At 49.7% G+C, this 24,849-nt stretch overlaps 8 protein-coding genes across 8 annotated transcripts; 5 read left to right on the plus strand and 3 right to left on the minus strand.

The window, feature by feature from the left end:
- Positions 1 to 1,638: 1,638 nt before the first annotated feature.
- Positions 1,639 to 2,346, minus strand: A1O9_04161 (uncharacterized protein; the record flags this gene model as incomplete). The annotated part of the gene is made up of 2 exons (XM_013406453.1): positions 1,639 to 1,843; positions 1,892 to 2,346. 2 exons carry the CDS (start codon positions 2,344 to 2,346, stop codon positions 1,639 to 1,641), a joined length of 660 nt encoding a protein of 219 aa, XP_013261907.1.
- A 1,266-nt stretch (positions 2,347 to 3,612) lies between these two features.
- A1O9_04162 (uncharacterized protein) lies at positions 3,613 to 4,674 on the plus strand (the record flags this gene model as incomplete). The annotated part of the gene is made up of 2 exons (XM_013406454.1): positions 3,613 to 3,666; positions 3,718 to 4,674. 2 exons carry the CDS (start codon positions 3,613 to 3,615, stop codon positions 4,672 to 4,674), a joined length of 1,011 nt encoding a protein of 336 aa, XP_013261908.1.
- Positions 4,675 to 9,984: 5,310 nt separating this feature from the next.
- Positions 9,985 to 10,497, plus strand: A1O9_04163 (uncharacterized protein; the record flags this gene model as incomplete). The annotated part of the gene is made up of 1 exon (XM_013406455.1): positions 9,985 to 10,497. A coding segment is annotated over one exon (513 nt), but the record flags the coding sequence as incomplete, so codon positions are not given.
- A 2,324-nt stretch (positions 10,498 to 12,821) lies between these two features.
- Positions 12,822 to 14,012, plus strand: A1O9_04164 (uncharacterized protein; the record flags this gene model as incomplete). The annotated part of the gene is made up of 1 exon (XM_013406456.1): positions 12,822 to 14,012. The coding sequence occupies one exon, from the start codon at positions 12,822 to 12,824 to the stop codon at positions 14,010 to 14,012; it is 1,191 nt and encodes a 396-aa protein (XP_013261910.1).
- Positions 14,013 to 14,952: 940 nt separating this feature from the next.
- On the minus strand, positions 14,953 to 15,794 carry A1O9_04165 (uncharacterized protein; the record flags this gene model as incomplete). Its single annotated transcript, XM_013406457.1, has 4 exons — positions 14,953 to 15,010; positions 15,065 to 15,325; positions 15,380 to 15,726; positions 15,780 to 15,794. 4 exons carry the CDS (start codon positions 15,792 to 15,794, stop codon positions 14,953 to 14,955), a joined length of 681 nt encoding a protein of 226 aa, XP_013261911.1.
- Positions 15,795 to 16,851: 1,057 nt separating this feature from the next.
- A1O9_04166 (valyl-tRNA synthetase) lies at positions 16,852 to 18,045 on the minus strand (the record flags this gene model as incomplete). The annotated part of the gene is made up of 2 exons (XM_013406458.1): positions 16,852 to 17,980; positions 18,032 to 18,045. The coding sequence occupies 2 exons, from the start codon at positions 18,043 to 18,045 to the stop codon at positions 16,852 to 16,854; spliced, it is 1,143 nt and encodes a 380-aa protein (XP_013261912.1).
- A 1,836-nt stretch (positions 18,046 to 19,881) lies between these two features.
- A1O9_04167 (uncharacterized protein) lies at positions 19,882 to 20,775 on the plus strand (the record flags this gene model as incomplete). The annotated part of the gene is made up of 1 exon (XM_013406459.1): positions 19,882 to 20,775. One exon carries the CDS (start codon positions 19,882 to 19,884, stop codon positions 20,773 to 20,775), a length of 894 nt encoding a protein of 297 aa, XP_013261913.1.
- A 1,394-nt stretch (positions 20,776 to 22,169) lies between these two features.
- Positions 22,170 to 23,846, plus strand: A1O9_04168 (uncharacterized protein; the record flags this gene model as incomplete). The annotated part of the gene is made up of 1 exon (XM_013406460.1): positions 22,170 to 23,846. The coding sequence occupies one exon, from the start codon at positions 22,170 to 22,172 to the stop codon at positions 23,844 to 23,846; it is 1,677 nt and encodes a 558-aa protein (XP_013261914.1).
- Positions 23,847 to 24,849: the final 1,003 nt, after the last annotated feature.

Here is a 24,849-nt window from a genome sequence, read left to right on the forward strand (position 1 = left end):
AGGGAAGCTTGGGCGGAAGCATAGCACTCGATCGCTCATACCTCGATTTGAGCCACTGTAAAGGCCTGAGCATGGTCACATCCAGTCTCAGCGTGCTTCCAAATGCTAACAAACAGCTGAAACGGTGGAGCTTTGGCGTTGTGAGGGTCATATATTTGCTCTTCTGAAGTGTGCGTCTAACAACAAGTATGTAGAGATTTGTCTTGTCTTGCAACAAGTTCATATTCTGCACAGGGGCTTCTGTAATAAGAAGTATAAGTCGTTGAAGAGATGAGTGGCAGAATGTACAAGGCTTGAGTTTTGTTTCGTTTTCAAGCCTTGAGTCAAAGCCTTCTAGCCTAGCAGCTCTGGCGAAGGCTGACGTGTGAGGCTGTGATCGACAGGGGTAAGCGGATGCAGGGCTTTGGAAGTTCCATCGAAGCTTCTAGACGTTCCACAATCAACCGCCCACTCTTCCTCAATAGATGTCTCGTCACACAAATGTTTCATAAATGTTGAGGTCCCAAAAGTGTCGCTTTAGATCGTCTGGTCTTGTGTCTTTCCCCCCAATCCACACATTTGTTTGTCACGTTTCTCGTGCAATGGGCAAAATTTTGCTCGGACATCGCCGACAAAGGCGCCTGATGTGGTGGGGAAGCATTCTTCCCACAACGATGCAGGTGATAGGGTGATAGTCGGCTTGCCAAATATGACTGACTTTTCTCCCACCGTCTGACCAATTGTTACCGTAGCTATTAGCATAGACTTCTGCACTTCGGCTTCCATTTCGGTCCCTAGCAGGCAAAAGGGCCACTCACCGTACTCGCACAGTTTCAAATACCCGGCAAACACCTGTCAGACAATCATGATTCAGGTGAATGTCCCTGGTGGCTATTGCATTCCTACGGACCCAAAATCCAACACAAAGAATTCCTCGAGTATTCCAATCCGAATCTCACCAAGAAAACCTCAGTGCGAAAGCTTCGGAGCTTCTCAGCCTCGTAATGGACCAGAGCGTCAGCTACAAACAGAATCTTCTTATGCCCCAGGCGAAACTCACCACAAGTATATCCAGTCAACAAGGATGGACCACGTGGGGAAGACGAAAGACGAGGCATTGGTAGATTTGCGGGATTGTACCCACTGGAGAACGATCAGCTCCCAGATGAAATGGCCTGCCACACAGCCCAACCACAGTACTTCGAACCCTTCCTTCATCAACTAACGATAAGGTCCAGAAATCGCGCGCAGGACGTGTCTATTACACAAAAAGTCTGGAAGCTATCTCCTACAGGAACAATAAGCCTGGATAGTTGAACAGAGCTATAAATATTTGATACCTTGAGTGAATCCAAGTCACCTCAAGCATCGAAATCTTGTGAGGATCGCATTTTTGATTGTAAGTTCCCAAACAACTCAACTCTGTACGTAATATCTACTGGTCACAACACCTTTTACTTGCAGAAAAAGCGATCTCAGGATATGGGCGTGCCTTCTCATGGTAATAATGAGTACTGTGTATGCATTATCATTACTATTATGTCAATTACACGTAGCTGCTTGAAGACCAGCTTTTTAGGTGGCCTGTCTCTTCAACAGACGGAAAACATTGCCTTTTCTTTCCTATTTTGTGTGCCAACGCCTTCTATTGCCTTGTCCTCACACACCGGGCCTTAATCTGTCACCACTGAAGCTTGATCTAGGGGAAGGATTTTCTTGGTTGTGGTTACAACAAGAGCAATGCTGTTCGGATCTCGTCTTTTCGGTCTTGCGGAAGAGAGGAAGGGATTTCCACTGAGTTGAGTGTTCAAGCTCGATGGCCCGCAGGCAAAAGGAAATGATCGTAGTAGTTCCAAACAATGCCCTACATACTAAGTCAGAGTGTCTTCATTGAGGAGCGATGACAGCGTACACATTGACAATGATGAAAGCGAACATAGCCTTCGTAAGTTTGCAATTTGTTGTGAAAGAATGCCTTTCTGGCTGAGAGTCGAAGTACTCAGCGATGAAAGCTCGGCAGCTACTTGTCGCGCTGTGGTCCCACACTCCGACCAGGGTCGCCCAAGCGGCCAAAAACAGAGTATCCAGGCCCGCAATCGTGGTGAAGAACATCGGTCCTTCGAAAAATATAGGTAGTATTGTCACCCCAGAATAGACCGTACATAGAGAAGCGACCGCCAGCGCCCCTGAAGCCTTCGAAGGGACATCAAGCTCTGCATTGGAGAAGCCACTTATGAGTGCGGCGACAAACCCGATAATCGGAATTGATATGACGATCTGCAGGACTCGTGAAGCGATGAGAAAGAGTCGCAGGAATACTTCGTCAAACGCTCTAGAGAGCTCTAGCTCTCTCGTCTTGAATTTCATCGTTGTATATCTGAGACTTTGATACTTGTTGCAGACCAGAGTTTAATTTATTCGACAATCGTTGTGTGATCTCTTCAATCGGGCAGCAGGGTACTTCATATTTCTATCTGCCATCCGACTTGTCTAGGGTTTGAAGTGCTAGTCAGTTCCGCTCTCATAATTCCCTTCAAGTCTTGTGACCTGCTTCGGATGGTTCATATTATCTTCAAATATCTCATCTGCTACGGGAGGAGCTCGGAGCACGCCGGTATGGTTCCCCATATAGATGGTGTGAGTTTGGGACTCTGAGCAACATGTGACAACGCATCAAAGCGGACAAAACCTCTAAAAGCACTATTCTAGAGGCCATTGTTATACTGGCTACTTGATGGCTTGGTCATTACCTAATTTGAACCAAATCAACGGCATCGCACCCCGAAAGGCACAGTTCAGACTGTGCCATTCCATGATTCTGTTCATCTTAGGAGCTCGAGTCGTTAAAAATGTCTGTCGAATCACTAACTTATCAAAAGTGAAGCTACTTGCCTAAAATCAACAGCGCTTTCTGCCAGTCCTTGGGTCGATAGAAGAAAATTATCATGTGCCATGAATAATCATCACAAATTAGTCGTACGTGGAGGTATTGATAGCATAGAAGCCGAAGAATCTTAGTAACCAGTGGACGTCTGAGAGCTTTTGATACTAGGATTGATTTCTCGTTGTCCGAAATTGAGGAGTTACGTTAGTATTTCTGGTGGCGACGGGAAGTTAGTGGAAGATTCTTGCGCAACGGCCAGCTATCCATGCTCTAGGAGGGAAGGATTGCCTATTCATGAGCATGTGTGTGGAGCAAGTCATGGGTCGAGCGTCGAGGTCGGTCTCAATGCTCGGCTTGAGACCCATGCTTGCTGCACAGGTACCAAATAGGCTACGCGAAAGGGTTCGGAATGGAGGGCCCAGCCTTGCCGTTGGCCAGCCCAGTGCCAAGTACAACGTCCACTGCCGGGGTACCACAACTGAGCTTCTAGGCGGAGAGGCCCGGCTTTGCTGCTCCGTATTCTTGGTGGTCTGATGAGTCTGAATCTTCGATCCAAATGCCGAGCTATTCATGCACTTGCCTAAGCGAAGGACAGGGAAGCTACTACTATCCTAAGCCAGGGCCTAGGGATAATAATAAGGACTTGCTTCGCACACGTGGGGTGATACTCAGGGCCCTCCCAAACCTTTCACAACCAAAATTTTTGACATCAACATCAAACAATTCTCAGACCATCATCCTACGATATAATGCCATTCTCTCAAATGTTCCAGCATTACCAAGATCTATCTTACGACAACCAAGTATGTAGTTAGAACGATGGGAGTGTTTTGCCACTATGCTGAAAATACTAGCAGCGACCTTGGGATGAGGTTGATTTCACGAACCTTCAGCCTCCTATTGGCGAATTCAAGGGTCAAATTCAACCTGGCTATTATGACTTGAATGCTATCGATACTACCGAGCACAATGTCGGTTCCCCGAACTACTCCCAATTCCTCAATTTCGATGCATCAGATATCTCTTCATACCCGGCCCCAAGTGAGGGAATATCGTCAGGATCGTACTACAAAACATCGCCAGAATCAATGACCCTTTCCCGCCAATCTACAAGCTACCCGTTAAAGGTTGAACCGGGCTTGACTCAGAACGTTCCATTATCGGCAAGGGGCTTTAATCCTTCATCTCTTGAACAAATCCCCCAAGCATGCGGGCCTGAGCCTAGCTGCATACAATTCGCCGATCTTGCTGAAATTGAAGACTGCCAGGCGCCTCCATGCTTGTCCACCAGTATTGGATCTTCTATAGGGCAAAGGGCGACCCGCAGGTCACCATCGAGAACGGTTACAAGTGAGTCTAAGCCACGCTCTAAGCAGAATACCGAAGGCGACAAGCCAACTCGCAACAAACGAACTCACAAAGCCTCGGGGAGTGAAGATGAATCGGCCAACATTCGAGCTAAGCAAGCCCATTCAGTGGTCGAGCGAAGGTATCGAGACAACCTGAACGGCAAGATAATGCAACTTCACCGAGCCTTATCTGCCACCGGTACCACGTCGAGGATGACTGGCATGTCGGCACAAGACTTTTATGCCTCGCGAGAACATCGAGGAAAAGTTAGAAAGTCAGATGTCATGACAGACGCGATGAACTATGTCCACCAGTCCGAGGTCGAAATGCGGCATATGACAGACGAGATTACACGACTTAGCGAGAGGGTCGTGACCCTAGAGAAGCTTGTTAAGTGCGAGGACTGCACCCTGCTTAAACAAATGGTTCGGCTTCAACTCCAGCAACAGACTCCGCAATGAACAAGATGAATTGGACATATTTTACGAGATTTATGCGATTTGGGACCTACGAGTCTTTCCAACATGTTATACGTACTTTTAAAACGGACTGGAGTTAGGCTGGGAGAGGATTCCATAAACCGCAGCGAACGGGTGGGTGCTTGGATAAGAAATTCCCAGATTGTGGACACATGGGAGGAAGGCCTGTATGGCAATTCAAGGGAAATACCAATTTTAGTTTTGTCAACGATGGGACAGGGACAGGGTGCATATATGGAATGTTCGCCTGAAGATTAGGAACGACCATCACATCTCATTGATATCGCAACTTTTGAGTCAAGTACCACGAAGAAAGGTATAGATGATATTCACTATCTAGCTGATATTTTACGGTCTCATATGGACGGAGTTTGGTTGCTCACCGTTCTGAGGAAAAGAGAAGGATAATGTGTGGACCAAATCAATGTGTTCCATCTTTTCATCAACATCGCGTCTTTCGCTGCATACACCGCACTTGAAGTGAAAAAACTGTGGTTCAGGCAGAGTACTAGTGATTCAGGATCTGCTGAACAAACAAATGCGGAAACACATTCCACGTTCCCTTCGGTCTTGCACCCAGCAAGATGGTTCTACCGCCTCACCAATGACAGCTGCATCTCGTTTGAAAGGAAGCAAAACATAGTTCGTGGGATTGCATATTGTCAGGAGATAGTCTGCAGACAAGCGTAAGAATTTTTACGGTCGTTCTCACTAAGAAATTGTGTGGACTGATACTTTGCGCTACAGAAACTGTACATAACCACAATACCAAACTTACTCATACGACCAATGCACTCCGCATTTCAAGCCACAGCCCATACTTAGACACATTGTTTCAGCTGCGCTTCATTTCCCGATGCATTTAACAACAGGAGAGGGCCTCGATTTGTAGATTGAGTTCTACAACTGTTCTGCTGTGGAGGCGCGTACTTTGGGGATTGGGGAGAAATCCTCGAATTCTCACGCCAAAAGTCAACCACAGCAGGTAGCAGATCGAGGAACCAGCTTGAAAGTCAAGTGTGACCCAAAGAACTCCTCCCAAGAGGCTGAAACCTCTGGTTTACAGCGTCAGATTGACTGGCGAAGCTATCAGACCCGATCGCAAAGCGCAGTCGGAATACAGCGACTTCCAAGTCAGGACCAGGGAGCGAACAGTACAGGTTCGGCAACCCTAGTCACCAGTGAACACAAGTGTGTTCTTGCGCTATACAAATACCGAGGAGGCAGAGGCAAACAGAAAACCTCACCGTCCCAAGGCATACACTCATTCAAATACAATTCCAACGACGAATTCAGATTACTGATGTCGAGAAACCACACCAAAAACTGAGATTGCCCTACGTTCCATTCACGGTTCGTCAAATTCGAGAGTAAATCGAATCAAAAGAAAAAAGACAGACACATTACATTCTCATTCACCTTCAGTCTATGTTACAAACTCGAACGCTCGTGACAAAGCGTACCGGCAGTTCTGGACCTAGACGAGAATTTGAGAAGAGGGGAAATGACCAGGGAATAGGTCCGAGGAACTGAGAGAGGGGAGAGTTGCAGCTCTCTGATTGCTGGCGCCTATCTCTCAGCCTTCACGGAGAACTCCTAGAGCAGAAGACCCGCGACATTCATTACAAACCCCAATACCCCGTATTAGCGACACACTGGAAGAAGTCGGGCCTCAGCGCCAGCGTCCAGACTCAGATCTAACAGGGGATGGGGGCTACCAGATTGGCTTGTGTTTGAACCAAACCTCCTATTCTTCATTTCATTTCATATTGAGTCAGAAAACGATCGGACCTCGTTTTTGACTGCCCACAACGGCACTTTCTGTTCGGGTTCATGCCAACAAATCGTGGAAGCTGGCGTTTGATTTTCAGTCTGTTAACAAGCATGCAAGGATGAATTTTCTGATGGGTCTCTTCAGGGGATGGTTTTTTTCCGAAGGCATATCAGTGGAGGATAACGAAATACCATATTTCGAGAGGGGAGTCACTGGTGCGGGCTAGAGCCCCCCGAGATAGCAATTTTAAGCTAATGGGCTTCGTCAAGCACATAGATTACAATGCAGATCTTGGACAATTCCTCTCCAGGCCGACTGCAACGACTGTGCAATGGACCCGCTCTCGATACATACGAGATCCTCGTAAATCTTCGGTCCAGGGGCGATATACCGTGTACTGCGAGTTCACCGTGACCCAGCAGCCAATTAATTTTCGCGCTCGCAACTTCCATATCGGGGCGGTGAGGGGATGACTGGGCCAGCGCAAGGGCCAGGAGAGCCATTCTATGCGAGGGAACTTACCAGGTACTTAGTGCTACCGCGACCGAACAAGTCTAGAAAGAAATTAGTCTAGGGGACCCAATTTATTGGCGCTCCAAGCTGCGGCGTGGTCTCTGGCCACGCGGTTCCTCGAGCATTCCAATGACAAAGATCGCCCAGCCAAGCATATCCACTGACTCGTGGGGCCCTTCGAAGACACTGAGTTGGCTTAATTCAGGTTGCTGCTCATGGCTACAAGTTCTGTGAGCTCGCTTGCACTGCCCTGGCTGCCAGTTAGGTACTTCAGACGTTGCGTATGAAGATGAGCGAAAGCAGCGTTGGGCTGCGGGATTCCGAGAGATTACCATGGATCAACCCCTCTTGGTGACTACAAGCCGATGGTTAGCCCGAGTAAGTGCTGAAGCTGCGTCGAGAAAGTACTGGTAGCCTCGAGCAAGTAAATTTACGCACGTGATTATGCACGACGTGACAAGGCTGCGAGTGCCAAGGAGAGTTCCCGGAGGTCATGTGCATTGCCGGAAATCCTCTCCGGCGCTCGGAAATTTTCTCTGCTTTCCGAGGGTGTGGTGTGACAGCTTGGTAAGGTGACTACAGTACGGAGGACCTGTACTCTGTATTGCTGTTAGCGGGGAGATCATTGCCTGACAACGATTACCTAACATTTCTACCGCCCTAAAAAATCCGGAACTGTGCATTCTCGGTGTTCCTCTTGCCGTTTCTGAGAGCCGCGTGGGACTGTGAGCGAATTGTACGGTGGCGTGTGCACAGTGAGCAGAGCTGACATGACTGTCCAGATTCAGCCACACCATCACTTGTACGCAAGACCATTCTCGCGTCGAATGACACCTGTTGTCTCAACCCGGACTCTGACGACGACGCGTCCCTAGGCCATAATATATTTCAAGATAGTTTCGAATGGCTTCAGAGAACTGTTCATTTGGTTTAGCACAACAGCATTTGAATGAACAATACCTCAACCAATTTGCTGTCAAGCATTATTGGAGCATTTGCATTGCATCACCAATTAACAACTCTTGAGTTGCGGCAAAAACCTCTTCCTCTTTCCACTTTGAAACTCACTTGCAAACAAATCGATAATTATGCCCTCAATGGGAATTGCAGCCTTGCGATTGACTCCGGCCGTACGAGGCTTCGCTACCCAATCTGCACGGCGAACGATCGCTCACAGACTTTCTCTCCATCATCCACTGCACCATGGCCCATCACAGCGGATCCTAGCAAAGATGGCAGCATCGTCTCACCCCGAGGGTACTGTGGTCCCATTGGCTGTACGGGATATAACCAGTTATGGGGCGCTTGGAGCGATGACGTCCGGGATCGCGTTCCTGATTTATTGCTGGGTAAGCAATATCTCCTCTTACCGGTCCCCCAGTCCCTTCCAACCCGTCCCATGGCTGGAGAGATGTGATTTTTGATGTTGTATCTGTGTTTTACAGCGCGAAGTCGCACGAAGCGGGGCACTCAGAGACATTGATGCTGATGCTGATGTCTGGTGTTGGGCAGGATGACGAGGCCGACTTGATGCAATTCTTTGCACTGTAACAAAATTGAACGAAGGTGGGACCATGTATCCTATGAGAGAATGCTCACAGAGCATCACGCCTGGGTTATGGATTCCCCGTTTCTTGTGGGTTTCGGCGGTACTGGCGCTCTGTATCTTGGGATTTGGATGAATGAATTGAATGATAAACGACATCATACCCTATGTCAGTTCGCCCAGCGGCGATTTAGACAATAAAACTGGAAGCCAGAGAAGGTTGCTAGCATGAAAGGACAACCAGCTCTCGCTTCTAAGAACTTAACATGACAGATACTGTGTGTGGCCTTACCTTGATGCGCATTACGGGCGGATCTCTAGGATTACCAAAGGCGTCACGGCTTTGCGACAAGCAAATAACATAATCACAGTGTGGAATAGCTCACTTTCCTAGTAAATTTGGAGCCTGACCCAAGCCAGGAAGCCTAGAAATTTGTCGCCCGATTAACTGCCCCCAATGTACATGCGTGAAGGTGAATTTGACAATGGGGAATGGTAAGGTAATTCCTGATTTGACCATCTTCTGACTTAACAGCATGCGCAATCTGATTGCAGCTTCCGGTTGTGCTTGGACAGTGGAGTGAGATATCTAGGAATGTTCATTCTTCGCTTGCTTCCGAAAGGGTTCCAATGATGAGCACCTCTGACGTCATGAATGAAGCAACAGTCGTTGTGTTGTAAAAGACCTCATCCCTTGGTATTTGTAGCACACAAAGTTCGGATTTATTCTCTCTTAGTGGAGCGACTGGCTCATCACAAATCACCAAAGGGGAGCAGGCCTCGCGAACATTCTCCCTATTTAAGGCAAGCATCTCGAATTATGCGTTCCAGCCGGGGCTCGGAAGCGGGCGGATCGAAGCTGCACTTCAGAAACCTTCCCACTCCGTGCTTGGTTCCAAGCACTAGGAATAAACGGTGGGCTCTCATTAGGCCTTGGGCTTTTTCGGCGCCCCTATCGTCCGTATCTGCCTTGTCGGCACCTCGTACGTCCGAGCGTCCGGAGCAATTGATACCTCTGGCCTCCAAGATACTAACTAACCTTCGTACGTTTTGCGAATCACGTTCTTACGAGAGGCTTATTTAATACAGTCGGAGTCGAATCATGTGGTTCAACACGAGGCTTGAAAGACACCTCATGACTTCCATTGGTCTATTTCGGGCGGGATGGCCGAAGGTCAGACTCGAGTGAGATCATCTCGCTTTGCCCCATCCGCCGAACATGGGGAACAGAGTAAGCATTACATGAACATCAAACATCCTACAGTGCCTGGCACAATACAATCTACCAGTTGCGTGCTTGACTCTCAGTACACTTTCAACAAAACTAGTCTAGCAGACTCATTCCCCCAGAATCACAACCAAGACTGAAGACGAAGAAGACCGTATCAAACCGTGCAGACATCCAGAGGCACTTCATCGATCAAGTGGGACGATTGGTTGCAATATCGAAGAATCTACGATGCCCATCCTAATTACCTATGCAACTTCGCGAGGCTCGACGCGGGAAGTAGCTGAACGCATCGCCTCTCGACTCCACGATGCTGGCTTCGGCGTCGATTGCAGACCCGTCGACCGCGTTTACAGTGTCGATAGTTATAGCGCCGTCATTCTTGGGAGCGCCGTACATTCACACAGATGGCTCCTAGACGCCTTGAAGTTTCTTGATATCGAAGCCATGGGGCTTCAAAAGCGGCCAGTGTGGACATTTAGTGTGAGCATGGCCCCCGTGAGATCCCCAAGCTGGATGCGCAGGCGCTTGGTCGACAAGGAAGCAAAATCGATTGAGGCGACAATCATCCACAAAGTGCCTAAAGTCCGGGACCACCGCTTGTTCGCAGGGAAGCATGAGCTTTCTTCGACACCATTACCAATGAGGCTGCTATACTCGTGCATCGGTGGAAGGCTCGGTGACCATCGGAATTGGAATGAAATTGATGCCTGGTCCAACGCAATTGCAAAGCAATTAGCATCAGAAATCTCATGAAGCATGAAAATGGCCCTGACAGATGCATTCTCAAACCCTCTGTGTCTGCGTGCCCGGCGTTGGAATGGTAAATGGCAGACGGGACTGAAACGAAGTACGGCGCTTGGATCGAATTGAGTTTTGTTGCTTCTAGGCTGAACACCCATAGGCATACGAATTTTTGACCTGCAGCTGGGGCCAGGTCAATCTCAGCCTCCATCCAGGTGTGTGATCTAGGAGTTGGTTGACCACCAAGCAGTGTAGTACTAGGAGTACATCAATGCATCACACACTTTTATGAGACTATCCACATTGAATTGAGCTGCGAGTTACTAGGATTTGTATCATGACCACCATTCATAAGCCACTGGATCTGTGGATGCCACACATCCGATATGTCATACTGTAGCTGGCAGTGCTGACATGTTTGGAAAGGACGGCACCGCTACATGTGGGAGAGAGAGCAACGCCATGATGCCTCCGCTCTCGACATGATATTCACATTAGGTGCGGAGGACGAGGCACACTTGCGCAAGAGAGCCACATTCCCCTAGAAATGCATAGTTGTGCCACATAATTATGACGACGGTAGACATATCCGTAAGCACCCGTTTAGCGATGCTCGTTTCAACGCCAGCATCGAGAAGGCCCCGGGGGGAACATGGAGACCAGACCGCCTAGTTTGCTCTACTGTGCATCAAGCAAGTAGCTTGGTGACCGACGTCCTTCCCGCTCCAAAAGGCTTTGTTCCTGGAACCTTAAAACTTTATGTAGTTGGGCTGAAGCCCCTATTGCACGTTGATCTTCTACCCTTTATGAAACTCTTAAGACCAACCTCAAAAACACAGTTTGTTGCAGCTGCCTTTCACTCTAACCCGCAGATGGTTCCTAAAATGCCCCTTCTATGATTTATTTGAGTTCGAGAGTCTGGGACATATGCGTTGGCTACCTGGGTTGATGCCTTGCCGTCGCTACCCGGTCACCGGCACGGGTAAGTTCTGAGCTTGCCACTACAAACATCATCAAGCTGGCCAGGGATGCCCTGTGTAGCGACAACTAGCGAACAGCAGCACTCAAAGAGGCATTTGAGGTTGCGGCGGATGATTGGCGTGCAAGAGAATGGCGTGAGGATCATTCCACTACAATCTCGGCAATTTGATACTCGTTTTCTCGTACGGCAACCGCCGAAGATCGCATTGATGGCTCTACGAGGAATGACCAGGGGCCATGATATTCGCCGAACCTGACTGCCGCGTCGACAAACCATATTTTCCATGTTTTCACCTTCAATATCATTGTTGCCCTGCAATGACAACTGTTCACATCTCTCCTCTGTTTTCTATTGGTCTCATTTTCCTCTGCCTACTAGCTCATTCGTCCAGAGCCCGTTACCACATCTAGAGTAAAGAGAATGATAGACCGGCTTTACCCGTGACACATTCAACATATGCCTGATCAGGCTTCCGAAATATCGATTGCTTATGCAGAGCATTTGCTACCTGCGTTGACTTGCTGTATGCGGTTCGACGGATATATCCTTTTATCTGGGAACTTTCAAAGACTTCCCTTGACCTTGGTGCACCCTAGTTGATGCCTCCTCGAGGCCAAGTGGCCCACACCGGGAACCAACACAAGTGAACCATTCACGAGGCTCCCGAGGCTTACAGACTCGTGCACCAGTATCAAGGCTGCACAGTAATCCCTATGACCAAGAAAAGCCCAGGCCCTTTTGCACAACAATGAATGCCTTGCGAGAACGTGGGCGGCCATGTCCATCCGGACCATTCGTTTCCCTGCTCCAAGTTAACAAGCAAGAAGACCCCACATTTCACAGTTTGACGCAAGTCGTTACAATCACTGCCTTGTGACTGGCAGGGGTGGGTATTGTCGGGATACCCTAATGGATTATTCCATTGAGATATAGAGCCTGAGGGCTGCCACTTTGGTCTAAGAGATGTCCCTTCTTCCTTTTTCTGTACTTGCCTGAAAAGACAAAGAGACAATCGAAGAAAGGGGCAAGCGTCAGCAGAAAGTATCAAAGTCGTCAGCAAGTTTACTGCATTGCCTTTCCCTCCCACTGACTGAGAGGCTATGCTTGGCCACCAACCTCACTATAGTACACTACGTCATTTGTCACCTTGATCAGACCTCGCCAGCCGAGGACCCCGAGATGTATGCCGAGCAACATCCACGCCAGAGGCCGAGAGTATCAAGGGCGTGTCAGCGATGCAGGATCAAGAAAGCAAAGTGCGACGGTGCAAAGCCATGCAGACGGTGCAACTTGGACAAAGCTCCTTGCACATATAAAGTGAGGAGGAAGACCGAGTCGGCAAATGCCACCCAAAGGTGAGACATGGAGTGCAATCCCGCTATTGAAGCAGAATCGATCTGTGCTGACCACCGAAAATGCACAAAGATACACGGATCTCCTCCTCCAACACCACGCAGCTCTCACAGCAGGGCTGATCGAGCTATACTCACGCTCACTGGAGGGCCACAAATGGGCGGGCCCACCCGTGGAAGAAATCAATGGAACTCCCAGCGTGCACCGAATCCTGGAGGAGCTCGGGGTGATTGAAGGAGAGGACGAAGTCGGCGAGACGACAGACACCAAACCAGGCAGCTTCCCTTACCCTGCATGCCGTGAACCCGTTGCTCCCCTCAGGCTGAGGACCACGAACAATAACAATCACAGTAATCTCACTCCCGGGCCGAAGATCAAGAAGCTCCTCCCTATCCTGCAGCTACAGGTACCGCCGGAGGGAAAAGACAAGAAGCCGAAGACAGCGCCACCGCAGCAGACCCGTTCGCCGCTGTCGACCGCGTCGACCGCGTCCACGTATGCGAACATTGCCTCGACGAAGAACTCATACTCACCCATGAGACGAGGAACGACGCAATGCATTGCATCGCCCCCGGGTTCAGGAGGACTGCTATCCTCACGTCGCAGCTCGGGAGGCGGAGCCAGCACCAGCAACACCAGCACGTTCACGCCAGGACCATGGGACTCGCCTGAATTCGGCGACGAGCTTTTCACAACGCCCGTGCCCTCGCCGACATGCAGCTCGCCGCCCCAGCAGGACTACCCATATGAACAGCAGCAGCAGCAGCAGCAGCAGCAGCAGCGGGTGGAGGCCATCTACGGCAAACAACAACCAGGAACAGCAGCAGTGCCAGGGGGCTTGCGGGCCACATCAGCCGCAGCAGCAGTAGATTTCGACTTCCCATCCAGCGAGATGTACATGCGCGAACCACTCGTGCCATCCTCGCTGGGCAGCCTGGGCGGCATAGGCTTCCCCTCGACTGCGACGGCTGCTAACACGGCCACCATCGATGCGGAGACGTGCAGCGCATCCGGGTACTTCTACGACGCGACGACTTGTGGCATGGGCTCCGGCTCCGGCTCCGGCTCCGGTGCCTATGGTGGTGGATGGGACTACAGCACGGCGAACAGTAACTCTCTTGGCTATCAGGACTTCGGCGGTATGGAATACAGTTCCTGGGACTCGGGTGTCTTCGTCTGAAATGAACCCCCACCCCCAGAGGAGATTTACTCAGACTAAAAGTAGGGATAGAAATTGGTGGAGAGGCTGTTGTGCTTTTGATACGGTTTGTGTTCACCTTCAGCGGACTGAGAGGACATATGGTTCGTTTCTCAGTTTGATATTTTTGAAGTGTTGTGCTGGGTCTGGTGAAACCCCGCCGGGTTTGATTGACAGTATTCTATTCCATGTAGGAGAGCAGAGAAGAAAAAATGGCAAAAGGCAGAAGCCAGGAAGCAATTCCCTATGTAGCATTACGCAGACAGTATCTTTAGTGCAGATAGCGTCTTGAGTATAATTAAAAGCAATCAGCAGAGCTTTAATTGCGCTTGTGCACTGCCGTTGCGATTATCCCTTCCTCATGCAAGACGCTAGATACCGTGCTGCCACCCCCTTCATGCCTTTTGTCTACTTACCGTCTAGAACAGTATATTCTGCACGTTCCCCGGCGGAGAGAATTGGGTGGATTGCGGGGATGTTCGGGGAACGCGGTGTTGGAGGATGTTGGACATGTCCTTCTCGCCATGTCGGGAAGCAGATGCTTGATGCACAAGCCTCGCAGGTCCGACTCATTCTCGTGCGGTCTTTGCCATTCGAGATCATGCATGATCGTATTTCTGGGGTGGGTTCGTGTTTTCAAGGGTTCTTGACCCGTATCCATGTCCCGCCGGCCGCGTTTATGGAACGACAGCCGGCCTTGTAAAGTAAAAGTCTCCACAAAAGGTGCTCCAACGTTGAGAGGGGACCCTATAGCTTCTGTTGGCCCTAAACACAAACCCGTCCCTGGTATATGACTTCAAGTTCTGACGACCGTGTCATCAGAACATCTAGAACATCCAATCGTTTTTGTGTACATGCAATGTTCATCACACATTCGCCGAAACGCCACTAAGGATGCAAAAAAAGATCGCGTCATCGTTATTTAGGTGTTGTATAGCAGGAAATTCCGAAGAGAATCCCAGTAGTCCGAGTTAACGTAGCTTTACATCTAGATTAGCAGGAGTGAGGATTCAGAAAGATGGCTCAATACGTACATATATTTCATGCTGCTCCTTAAGCTGGGCTGGATGCTTTCTGGCTGCCATCGGAATATATACATGACGAAAGCCCAGCTTAAACTTGCGAAGACAGGCCAAGCATTCCTCTCGATCATGGCTTTCGTATCTGGCGAGAATCGTTGGGTGAAGAGTGTTGGGGTAGGCGTTGTACTTGTCATGGTAGGCGGCTCAATACTAAGTCGTGCAAGCGCTAACATGACACGAGCAAAGACATAGATGACTATTTGTTGGTTGACACTGCAGCGCAACTCTTAGAATGTGCAATGGCTTGGAAACAGAATTCAAACTCACCCGCCCTGCTTTGCACTTCCAAAGACAAGGTATCCGCCAAGTAGCCCAGCGAAAAAGGTGTCATATGGGCCTTCTTTTCCAGGTCTTATAGGATTGAGGAGGCGTAATATTAACATGGACGATTTATAGACGACCGCGAATCTAGCAAGATTGCTGGCATGCTGTCTTGTTGCCTTTAACACAAGACGGATTTTTTCTTTCCATGAGCCTTTCCGGAACAGCACGACCATGACTAGAGCATGAGGGAAGCGAACTTTGGCTCCGTAGACAGCGCCATTGCGGGCGGCCTTGAGGATAGCGAGAAGGGGTGCGAGATCCGGGTTGAGGATGATGGCCTCTGCGTGATCCTAAGGAACTATTCAGCACACGTCACAAGGGCAACGACAATACGGGACAATACTCTTAGAACATCCATGGCCGCGACAAGGTCAGACTCGAAGGAAGCAGTCACAGCAGTTCCCGCGGACAATGGATGAGCCCTTAACTTGCAAAGCGACTTAGAATAAGGTCGGACAGTAGGTACAGGGCAGGCCAGATCACGGGAGAAGGAGATGAGTGGACTTGCAGCATGTGAACATGAGATGCGAAGGTCGTTTCACATGTGGTTGTTTCTGGTACGAGTAGTCGACATCAATGCACCGTGTGCCGTCACGAGCACGGGCAGAGTCGCAGGTGGGTTGTCCCTTGTAACTTGTAAGATTTTATTGGAGTACGGCCAAGCTGGGCGGCAGTCAGCGCGGAGGAAGGAGTGGGTGAGCCAGGCGGGCAACCTCGGTCAAAAACGAACATTTGCAGGTAGCAGGTGCAATTGTGAAAAGTGCAGGTGCACCTGGAGGTGGGAAACCCCGAGAAAGGGCACCATCAGTTACCTATCGTCATGTGACCGTGTGACCATTTACCCGTGACCTGGGAGCCGTGACCACCCACTCAGCAGCTCCTTCCCCACAGAACCGCTGCCCGCATTCCCAGACCTCGGCTCCTTCCTCTTTGTCACCCAGATGTCTTTTAGTGAGAAATCACCTGCCGATATCAACGTCATTCTACGGCTATATCTCGCCTTCGCAAGGCTGGCGTTTCGGCCTCCAAGAGCATCCTCTTAACCCAGTCGGCAATACCTCTTAGGCGTTCTAGATGGATGCAATGCATGTCCATGGCTGCTCCCTTCAGGTTGCACCATGCCATCCATCTACTGCTTGCTTTGCCTTTCCCCGAATTTTTGCAGAATGATCATTCAGCCCCCGGCGGCCTGTTTTGCATAGAGGAGAACCACTTGGCTGTGATTTCAAGTCCAGTCGTGTAGATCAGCCTCCGGATCCTTGTGGCTTCTTTCCATACACTTTGGTGGTTCCAATCGTGTGGCCTGAATCTTCTTCTGACGGCGGGGCATGGCCACATTGTATGACCATCGTTGGCCGAATATCAATGGCCCATTATTTGGTCGTTGTTGTCCTTCGTTTCCTCCCTCACTTGATTTAAGCAAGCCGTTGTCTTTTCGGTTTTTCGTCCTCCACGTCCTCCATCTCCTCATCATCATTCTCACCAATACTGATCTCATCACCAGTGCCACCACCGCTGCTTCCATCTTCTGAACGTCCCCCATCCAAATCCATTCCACCGTCAGCCATGACCTCGTCTTCGCTGAGGCCATCGTCACTGTCACCTTCTAGCGGCTTTGCTTCGACATCTGCCCGCCCCCGCTTCAGACCTTTCATCTTGCGAGTCTGTAAAGTTGATAAATCTTGCTTCCCGAGGTGGACTCTGCCTATCTTGTCTCCCACTAGGTCAGTCTCGATATTCTTCTTTGTTCGTGCCTCGTTGGGTCGTCGACCATGTCGCTGAGCATCCCTCATGGTAGATGCATCTGCCTCTCGATAACGGCCAACTCTGAAGTCGAAACTCGGTCCAACAGGGTCCAATTCGACCCGTGGTATCTTGGGGTTGTCGGATCGCAGTGTTCTAATCTTGTACCACCTGAGGTGTAGCACAGGCTTATTTGCTGGGTCAGCATAATCCGCTGATGGGTTTGATATTTCGCCTGCTGCTATCATGAGTAGATATTGCAGTCCTTCCACCTCTATTGAAGAGATTTCTTCCCCCTGGAAAAGGTCGAGCATAATTGACTTGATCGTGTGGTATTGTGTAGCTTGAGATGAAGCAGATGCATCATCCCACTGTGATCCGCTAAACAGTAACAGAGGCTTCATTGCAACACCTACTTGAAGTGCATGGTCTTTCTGCGACTGCTCTGGATGTACCAGTACTAGCAATTCTAACAGGTCTAGGAGTTTCCCATCGTATGTTCGCATTATGGTGATATTATTCGGTCGCTTCTTTGAATGTGTGCCAAAGACCACAACACCACACTCATTCTTCAAGGCCAAAAATTCCAGCGAAGAAGGGTCTTCGAATGGATGGATATTTTCATTCTTCTTGTGCAACTGCACTGCATCTGGCTTGGCCAAGGTATGAACGGTTTTGAGCACGGCAGCCACTGGTTGTGGGCATTTTGAGCCGTGGAGGAGTAGCACTTTCTTGCGCGATTCCACTTGCTGTGGCTCTCTCGCTTTGACTATACGAGCCGTGCGTGCATTTCGAGGTTTTCTGCCGCATTATTAGAATAGAGGATGGACCGAGGAATATTGCCATACGTACACTTCGCGCAACATTGCGAACTCTTAGGGAGTCAGACGAAATATGACAGAACGCTTTGAAATTGGCTATGATAGAGGAATTTTCTATAGAACTGGTGACTGCGCCCAGGGTAGCGGACAATGACTTTTTACTTTCTCAAAATCCGACTAGTGAGTGGGAAAAAATTCACGGCGGAGCATTAAGACGAATCTACTAGGATGCTACGTCGGACCATAGGCCTTCTTGCCGCTGACGGCCTGAGAAAGGTCATGTGACTGCCCAAAGGATTCCAGTCGACCTTTCTGTTTAAAGTTACCACGTGACTAACACGTGACCGGCACCCTCGGGGCTTACTGCCACTGATGCGCCACTTCCCTACAGTACCTTAGATTCTCTTCGTACGGAGTGCAGTTAGTTGAATTATCCTACGACTTATGAGGAGCTGTATCATTGCCATGGTAGTTTGTTAACGCTATAGGACAAGGCTGAACCAGCTTCCACCAGACGTCAAGACGCCAAGACTGCAGCGGGACTCTGCCTCATTACCAGTTTGATCCTCTCCAAGCCCTGGTCCATTTGCACCATTTGGCCGTGACAGTCGCAAGAGCGAGGAATGATGGTATAAGGAAGCCCGCCAGTGCGTTGTTGAATGCATCTCACCTCATCCCTTGATCTCATGTCATTGACGCTTTCACTTTTCCTCAAGGCCTTACAACCAATCCTGGTCTCCCGGAAAGCATGGGGCAGGAATAGCCACTCGCTCTAGACAAGCTTGGCCGAATCTCACCAATTTGTGCTGTTTCCACGTTGGGGCAACCGCATCCCTCCATCTTGGCTACTCCTATCTCCTGTAAGGGGGCCTAGAATAGAGAATGGCAGGCCAGCACCAAATTTCAGTCCTTCTGAACCAAGCAGTTCGGTCTTATGTGTTCTCGCGCCTATATTGCTGGTTCACCTCAGGTGTCGGCCTGACTAGCATCTCGAAAATGTTATCTGCTTTCCTTGGCGAGGATAATTTTGGGGGCTCCAATTTGGCCCTTTGCTTGAGCTACCTAGCTACTTACGACCACCTGGCCTCGTCAGTATCGCTTACGAGTAGATTTCGGCATCCCCACTTTGACGGGGACGGCCACAGAGGCGTCAATGGCGCTCTTGAGACTCGTTTTGTCTTTTGAAAATTTATTTCACTGGCTCATCCTCCGCTTCCGATAACGCAGCTCCTACCACAAGGAAACTTGGGCGGGAAAGGATCAACATGCCGAAACCATGCTCTACGAAATGAAAAGCGTGGTCCTGTCACGGAGTGGTCTGTCGTCTACCAGGTAAGCAGTACAAGTAAAGGTAAGACCGCCACCTTGCCGCTAAGGCCAGGTTTGCGTGGAGCGTCGCGTTCCTCCATTTGCCTTGGATTGCGTAGCCCCATGGCTCCATTTCCCACTGCGTTGCAGATTATCTTTTGCTGGAGAGCCTCTCCTCGCGGAAACTTCCCAGAACCAAGGCGCTTGCATAGTTAACACAGGTCAATCAACCTCTTGGTGCCACCGCCTTTCTCTTATACTCCGTATCCTAGTTCCCTGGAACTTTTTCCACTCCCAAGTGATTGCTGACCTGTTGGCCGTTTCTGTGGTCAATGTCCGGTCGTTATTGTTGTTCTATCTCTCACATCTGTTTTGGCAAATCAATCGAGCCTGCTAGTCACGTCTAGTATGCGATCGTGTGGCTTCTAGAGACCAATTTACTCACGTGAGCGATTGAGCTAGCGTTCACGACTTATCTATCGCAATCCTCGCAACGACATCAACGAGAGCCATTAAATCCAACGCAATTTTCCGCACTGCTACCGCCCTGCCTAGTGCAGAGGTTTTCGCAACATGGCTTCTGGCATTGCATACACCCCGAAGCCTGCAACTGACATTTTCACGCCCTATCAGACTGATATCAATCGTCGAGAATGCAAGCGGACTGTACCTATGAGAGTTCTGGCACTTGGTCTTGGGCGAACAGGTACCGCTTCGTTGAGAACGGCGCTGGAAGAGTTGGGTTATACGGGCACGTATCACATGATGTCCGCCAGCGTTGAGAACCCCCCAGATTGTCTTTGCTGGATGGATGCTTTCGCCGCCAAGTACGAAGGGAAGGGAAAGTTTGGCCGTGAGGAGTGGGATGCCCTGCTCGGGCATTGTCAGGCGGTCTGCGATTGGCCAGCAGTTGCATTCGCCAAAGAGCTGATTGAAGCCTATCCAGAAGCGAAGATTATCATTACTACGCGAGACGTCGATTCGTGGCACAACTCAGTTATGAAGACTGTGAATTGGCGCGCGCAGGACCCGGAGCTCAAGGCCATTGCCAATTTCGACTGGGCAGCAGGTTTATACCATCCAATGCTGCGGCAATTTTGGAAGTATTTCTTCTACGATGATTTCGAGAACTCGGGCAAACAAAGATTCTGTGAATATTACAATGAGATACGTGAGCTTGTACCCCCTGGGCAACTCCTGGAATACCGAGTGAGTTCGGGATGGCGGCCGTTATGCGAGTATCTCGGGGAACCAATACCAGACAGACCATTTCCACGATCGAATGATGCGGATACCTTTGTACAGCGATGCAGAACGCAGAATCGGAAGCAGATGATGAATGTGCTTTTCAGAGCCTTGGTCGTGGGGGTTCCCGTCGTTGCAACCGCAATTTCTGCGACTTTTGCTTATACCCGCTATTTTCCACGTTTGGCGCAAACCACTCCTTTTTGGACAGCAGTATCTTGAAAGAGATGCACATCTCCACAGATCTCCCGACTTAACACACTATAAGGAACGAAATTATGGGTCTAGCCACCTCTTATTATGGCACAATCACCAGATGGCAATGGCTTGTTCTCATCATGGATTACGATCCAGGTATCGCGAACTCTGGATTCGAAGGAGAGTGTGCTGCATTCCTTGTAAAACATGGCAACGGAGTATCATGGAATTGGCATGGCAGCTCTCTTGTTCCGCAATGGCGGGCATGGAGTTATACAGGTGAAGAGGCGGTTGGAATAGTATCAAGGCGACTGCAGGACTCTGATACTATGTATCCCAGCCGATGATGATTTATTGTTAGAAGAACACCTAATTGTTGAGAGTCTATTGTATTAGAATATTGTCTGATGACAGACTAAAACTGCCCGCACTGAAGCGGCAGTGCAAGCGGCAGGGTCGGACTTACAGTTATCTTATAACCGCAGATTCATGCCGTCATGACTTGCAAGCTGACTCTGCTCACCACCCTCCTTGCTGGGGTTCACATGCAGCTAGTCGGGGCTCTTTTCGTGCGCAGCGCTGTCAACGGAATGTCATTTTAAAAGAAGACGCAAGAAGGCTAAACGACCCAATTATGACCCTTAAGGTACCTCGTACCAAGCGACCGCTCGCGTTCTTGGATTTCTTGGTAACCACGCAATGCCACGGCGCTTACCGAGTCATCTGTGATTCCTGCAGTCCCTCCCAACTGGCTTCAATCATCTTGAGCATCCGCGTGGCATCGGGCTTTTCAGCCCCTTGGTGACCCTTGCACTGACCCACTCCGAGCTGCGAGGGTTGGCGGGCTAAGTTACGGCGTGTTGTGGCACATTGTTCTTGATACATGGTATCATTCGGTCTTTGTACTTCTTTCATGGAGGTCTGTACGCTGCCAAAACCGACCATCGCTTGTTCTCCCATTCTTTAGATGCTACAAATCCACTAACGCCATCAAACGACTCCGAGTCTGGATGCGCACTCTGTTATGCGGCTCCTCCCACTTCAGTCTTGGCTGACTTGCCTCTACACGTTGGGAGTCATTGCGGACAACAAAACGCAACCAATCTCCATATTCCGCTCGGTAGAAACCAGCCCAATATTACTGTAATCGGTCATGGCAGCTAATCGCATCTCTATATATAGCGGCCTGATCTCGTTGCGCCAATTCTGTCCGTCTTCAATCATGTCCCAGAGAAGCTTGCGCCAGGTTATTACTTTGTCGCGCCATACCAGCAGATCCAGGAATCCGTTCATATCTACGACAATAACGCGGTGAGTTCGAGCGACTGGGAGAGAATGTATCTGACCAATATCAGAACCTGATCTGGTCAGGCTTTGGGAGTGCTGGGCCAGGCATATCGCATAATCCTCAAACATGCATGTACAAAGGCGAGGTTCATCTCTGCTTCTACCAGGGCACGCAAATGATAGGCTGGGGCCATGGCCACGGTATTATCATGGACAAGCACTACCGCATTATCAAGTCCGTAGAGCCTGGGAGCTACCAGGCATCATCTGACATGCATGAGTTTAAACTCATCAACGATGGCAAATCGGCACTAATGTCGCAGTATCTTCGCAGCGTTTACGACTTGTGCCCCTGGAAATTGTGTGATGGCTTAGGCTACATTCAACAAGGCGCCTTCCAGGAGGTAGAGGTTGAAACTGGGGAGGTGCTGTTCGAATGGAGAAGCCTTGATCACGTCAGTCCCGTGGAAAGCTATGTTCTTCCTTCGAGTACGGAGATTAGTGGAAGTGGTGAACATCCCCAGAGCCCTTGGGATTATTTCCATATCAATTCAATCGACAAGAACAAAGACGGCGATTACTTGGTCTCCGCTCGCCATGTCTCTGCTGTGTACAAAGTCTCTGGAGTCGATGGCCATGTTATCTGGCGTTTGAACGGCGCGAAATCGGATTTCAAACTTGATGGCTTCTCATTTTCCTTCCAGCATGATGCACGGTTTGTCTCCGAAAATGGCACACACACAGTCATCTCACTTTTCGACAATGGCTCCAATGGATTCGATCGGACACAAGATCATTCCACAGGTCAGATCATTAGCCTTGACCACAGATCCAACATTGCAAGTATCCTCCTGGATCTTGATCCACCGTTTGCCGATGGCCATGCGCATCTCTCCAAATCCCAAGGGAACTTTCAACGCCTCCCAAATGGGAACATACTCATGGGTTGGGGGAATGATGCATTCTGGACCGAGTACAGTCCGGACTATGAGATCATATTCTACGGTGCCTTGGGTTGGTCTAACGTCATGAATTACCGAGTGCATAAATTCGACAACTGGGTCGGGCTACCGCTGACCAAGCCCGCTCTATGGGCTTACTCGAAAGACGGGACGGAAATGATATTATATTCCTCCTGGAATGGCGCTACGGAAGTGAAGACATGGCGATATTTCGGTTCCAATAATAAGACCCAAGGGCCTTGGGAACAACTTGGCCAGGGGGTGAAGGATGGTTTCGAAACGGTACTGGACCATGTTCGAACCTACAAATATTGCTACGCAGAGGGGCTTGACAACGACGGGCACGTCCTGGGCACCAGCGAAATCGAAACAACGTATATTCCCAACGAACTAATGCGCGAGTACTGCGACGACAAGGCCTGTCGCTTCATGCCGAGTCAAGAGCAAAGAATCATCGAACAGGAAGAGAAAGCTCGACTCCAGGCAGAGCAGGAAATAGAAGAAGCCAACCAGCTGCTGTCCGAGGAGCAAGAAGAGAGAGAACGGCTGGAGAAGGAGCTACAGCTATCTCTGGAACGGGAAAGACAGAAAAAAAGAAAAGCGAGAATATATGGTGGAACTTTTGGGGGATTGACAGGCCTGGTCATTTTGCTCGTTCTGTTGGCCACAGACAATTTTATCTCGCGGCCAGCTCACAGACTTACACGCCTTCTCTGGAGTCAGGTCCGGAGGAGATTTGGCGAAGGCAGCCGTCCAGGGGCTGGGCTCCGCTGGGGCTATAAGGCGATCTCGCCTGAGGAGCGAGATTCTGAAAGCATGGTCCCTATGATCACAAACGAGTCCTGAAAAAAAGGCAGCCATTGGAAGCATCGATGGAGACCCTCAGATGTTCTTTATTAGCTTGCGTTATTGACAAATATCTAAATACCCCCTATCGAGCTTTGAAAGATCAGAATTCTGTTCCATAGCTTTGATCATGGATAGGAAGAGCAAGAGGAAAGCAAATGTCAAAAGAGTAGTGACGGGAAATGACAGCCCAGCAGTATTCCCAGGCCAGCCCGACTTTTGTTTGCGACAAATGGGACCTCCATGCCAGGGAATCAAGTTGGATTAGCTGGCTAACTGACCTAATTCCCACGAGAGGCTTTTGGGTGGCTTCAATTCTCCGGACGAGTAATGCATGTCGGGGGATCTCGGTGGCCCAGATCCCAGTTTTGGAGGGTTGTTGAGTTCGTCACGCGCAGTCCCTCAAGGGAGTCCACCACACGTCTAGGTTTCTTGGGCTTGATATCTTTGTACGCCACGTACATCCTAGGTACTTAACTCAGATATCCACCTAGGTACGCAATCATACGTGGAAGAACGTCGTTATGAAGCATGTTTATCCCGTAGTCAAGTACGTGTTACAATGAAGACGTCAAACTTTGTCCCCCAATAGTACAATGGGGAATAAACGGGTCAAGCCGACCATAACTAAACAGAGCTTGCACCGAGCGCACTCCTAGGTTTACCAAGGAGCTTGCTTGACGTACGCTTATCTTATCTTGAGGCTCGTCATCAAACCTTACACCGACTGGCGATCTCGACGAATAGCCGTGTGCTGTACGCGCCATCTCCTCCCCACTCGCAGCCCTCACAACGTGGTTCAACGGGTAAACCGAGACCCTCAAAAGGGGCGACTGTGGGAACAAATAATTTCGCTGACTGACCAAAGTATTTGTAACCATGGGCCATCCTCTGAATCCTGTGTTTCGCGGGTGGGCAAACCCCCTTCTTGCCTCGGCTTAAATCCATATTACAGGGCCGCACGGCACATAAGCATCCGAGCGTCTGCTGGCGTCTCGGTACA

Source organism: Exophiala aquamarina (genome assembly GCF_000709125.1).
Source record: "Exophiala aquamarina CBS 119918 chromosome Unknown aczIA-supercont1.3, whole genome shotgun sequence".
Taxonomy (NCBI): Eukaryota; Fungi; Ascomycota; class Eurotiomycetes; order Chaetothyriales; family Herpotrichiellaceae; genus Exophiala; species Exophiala aquamarina.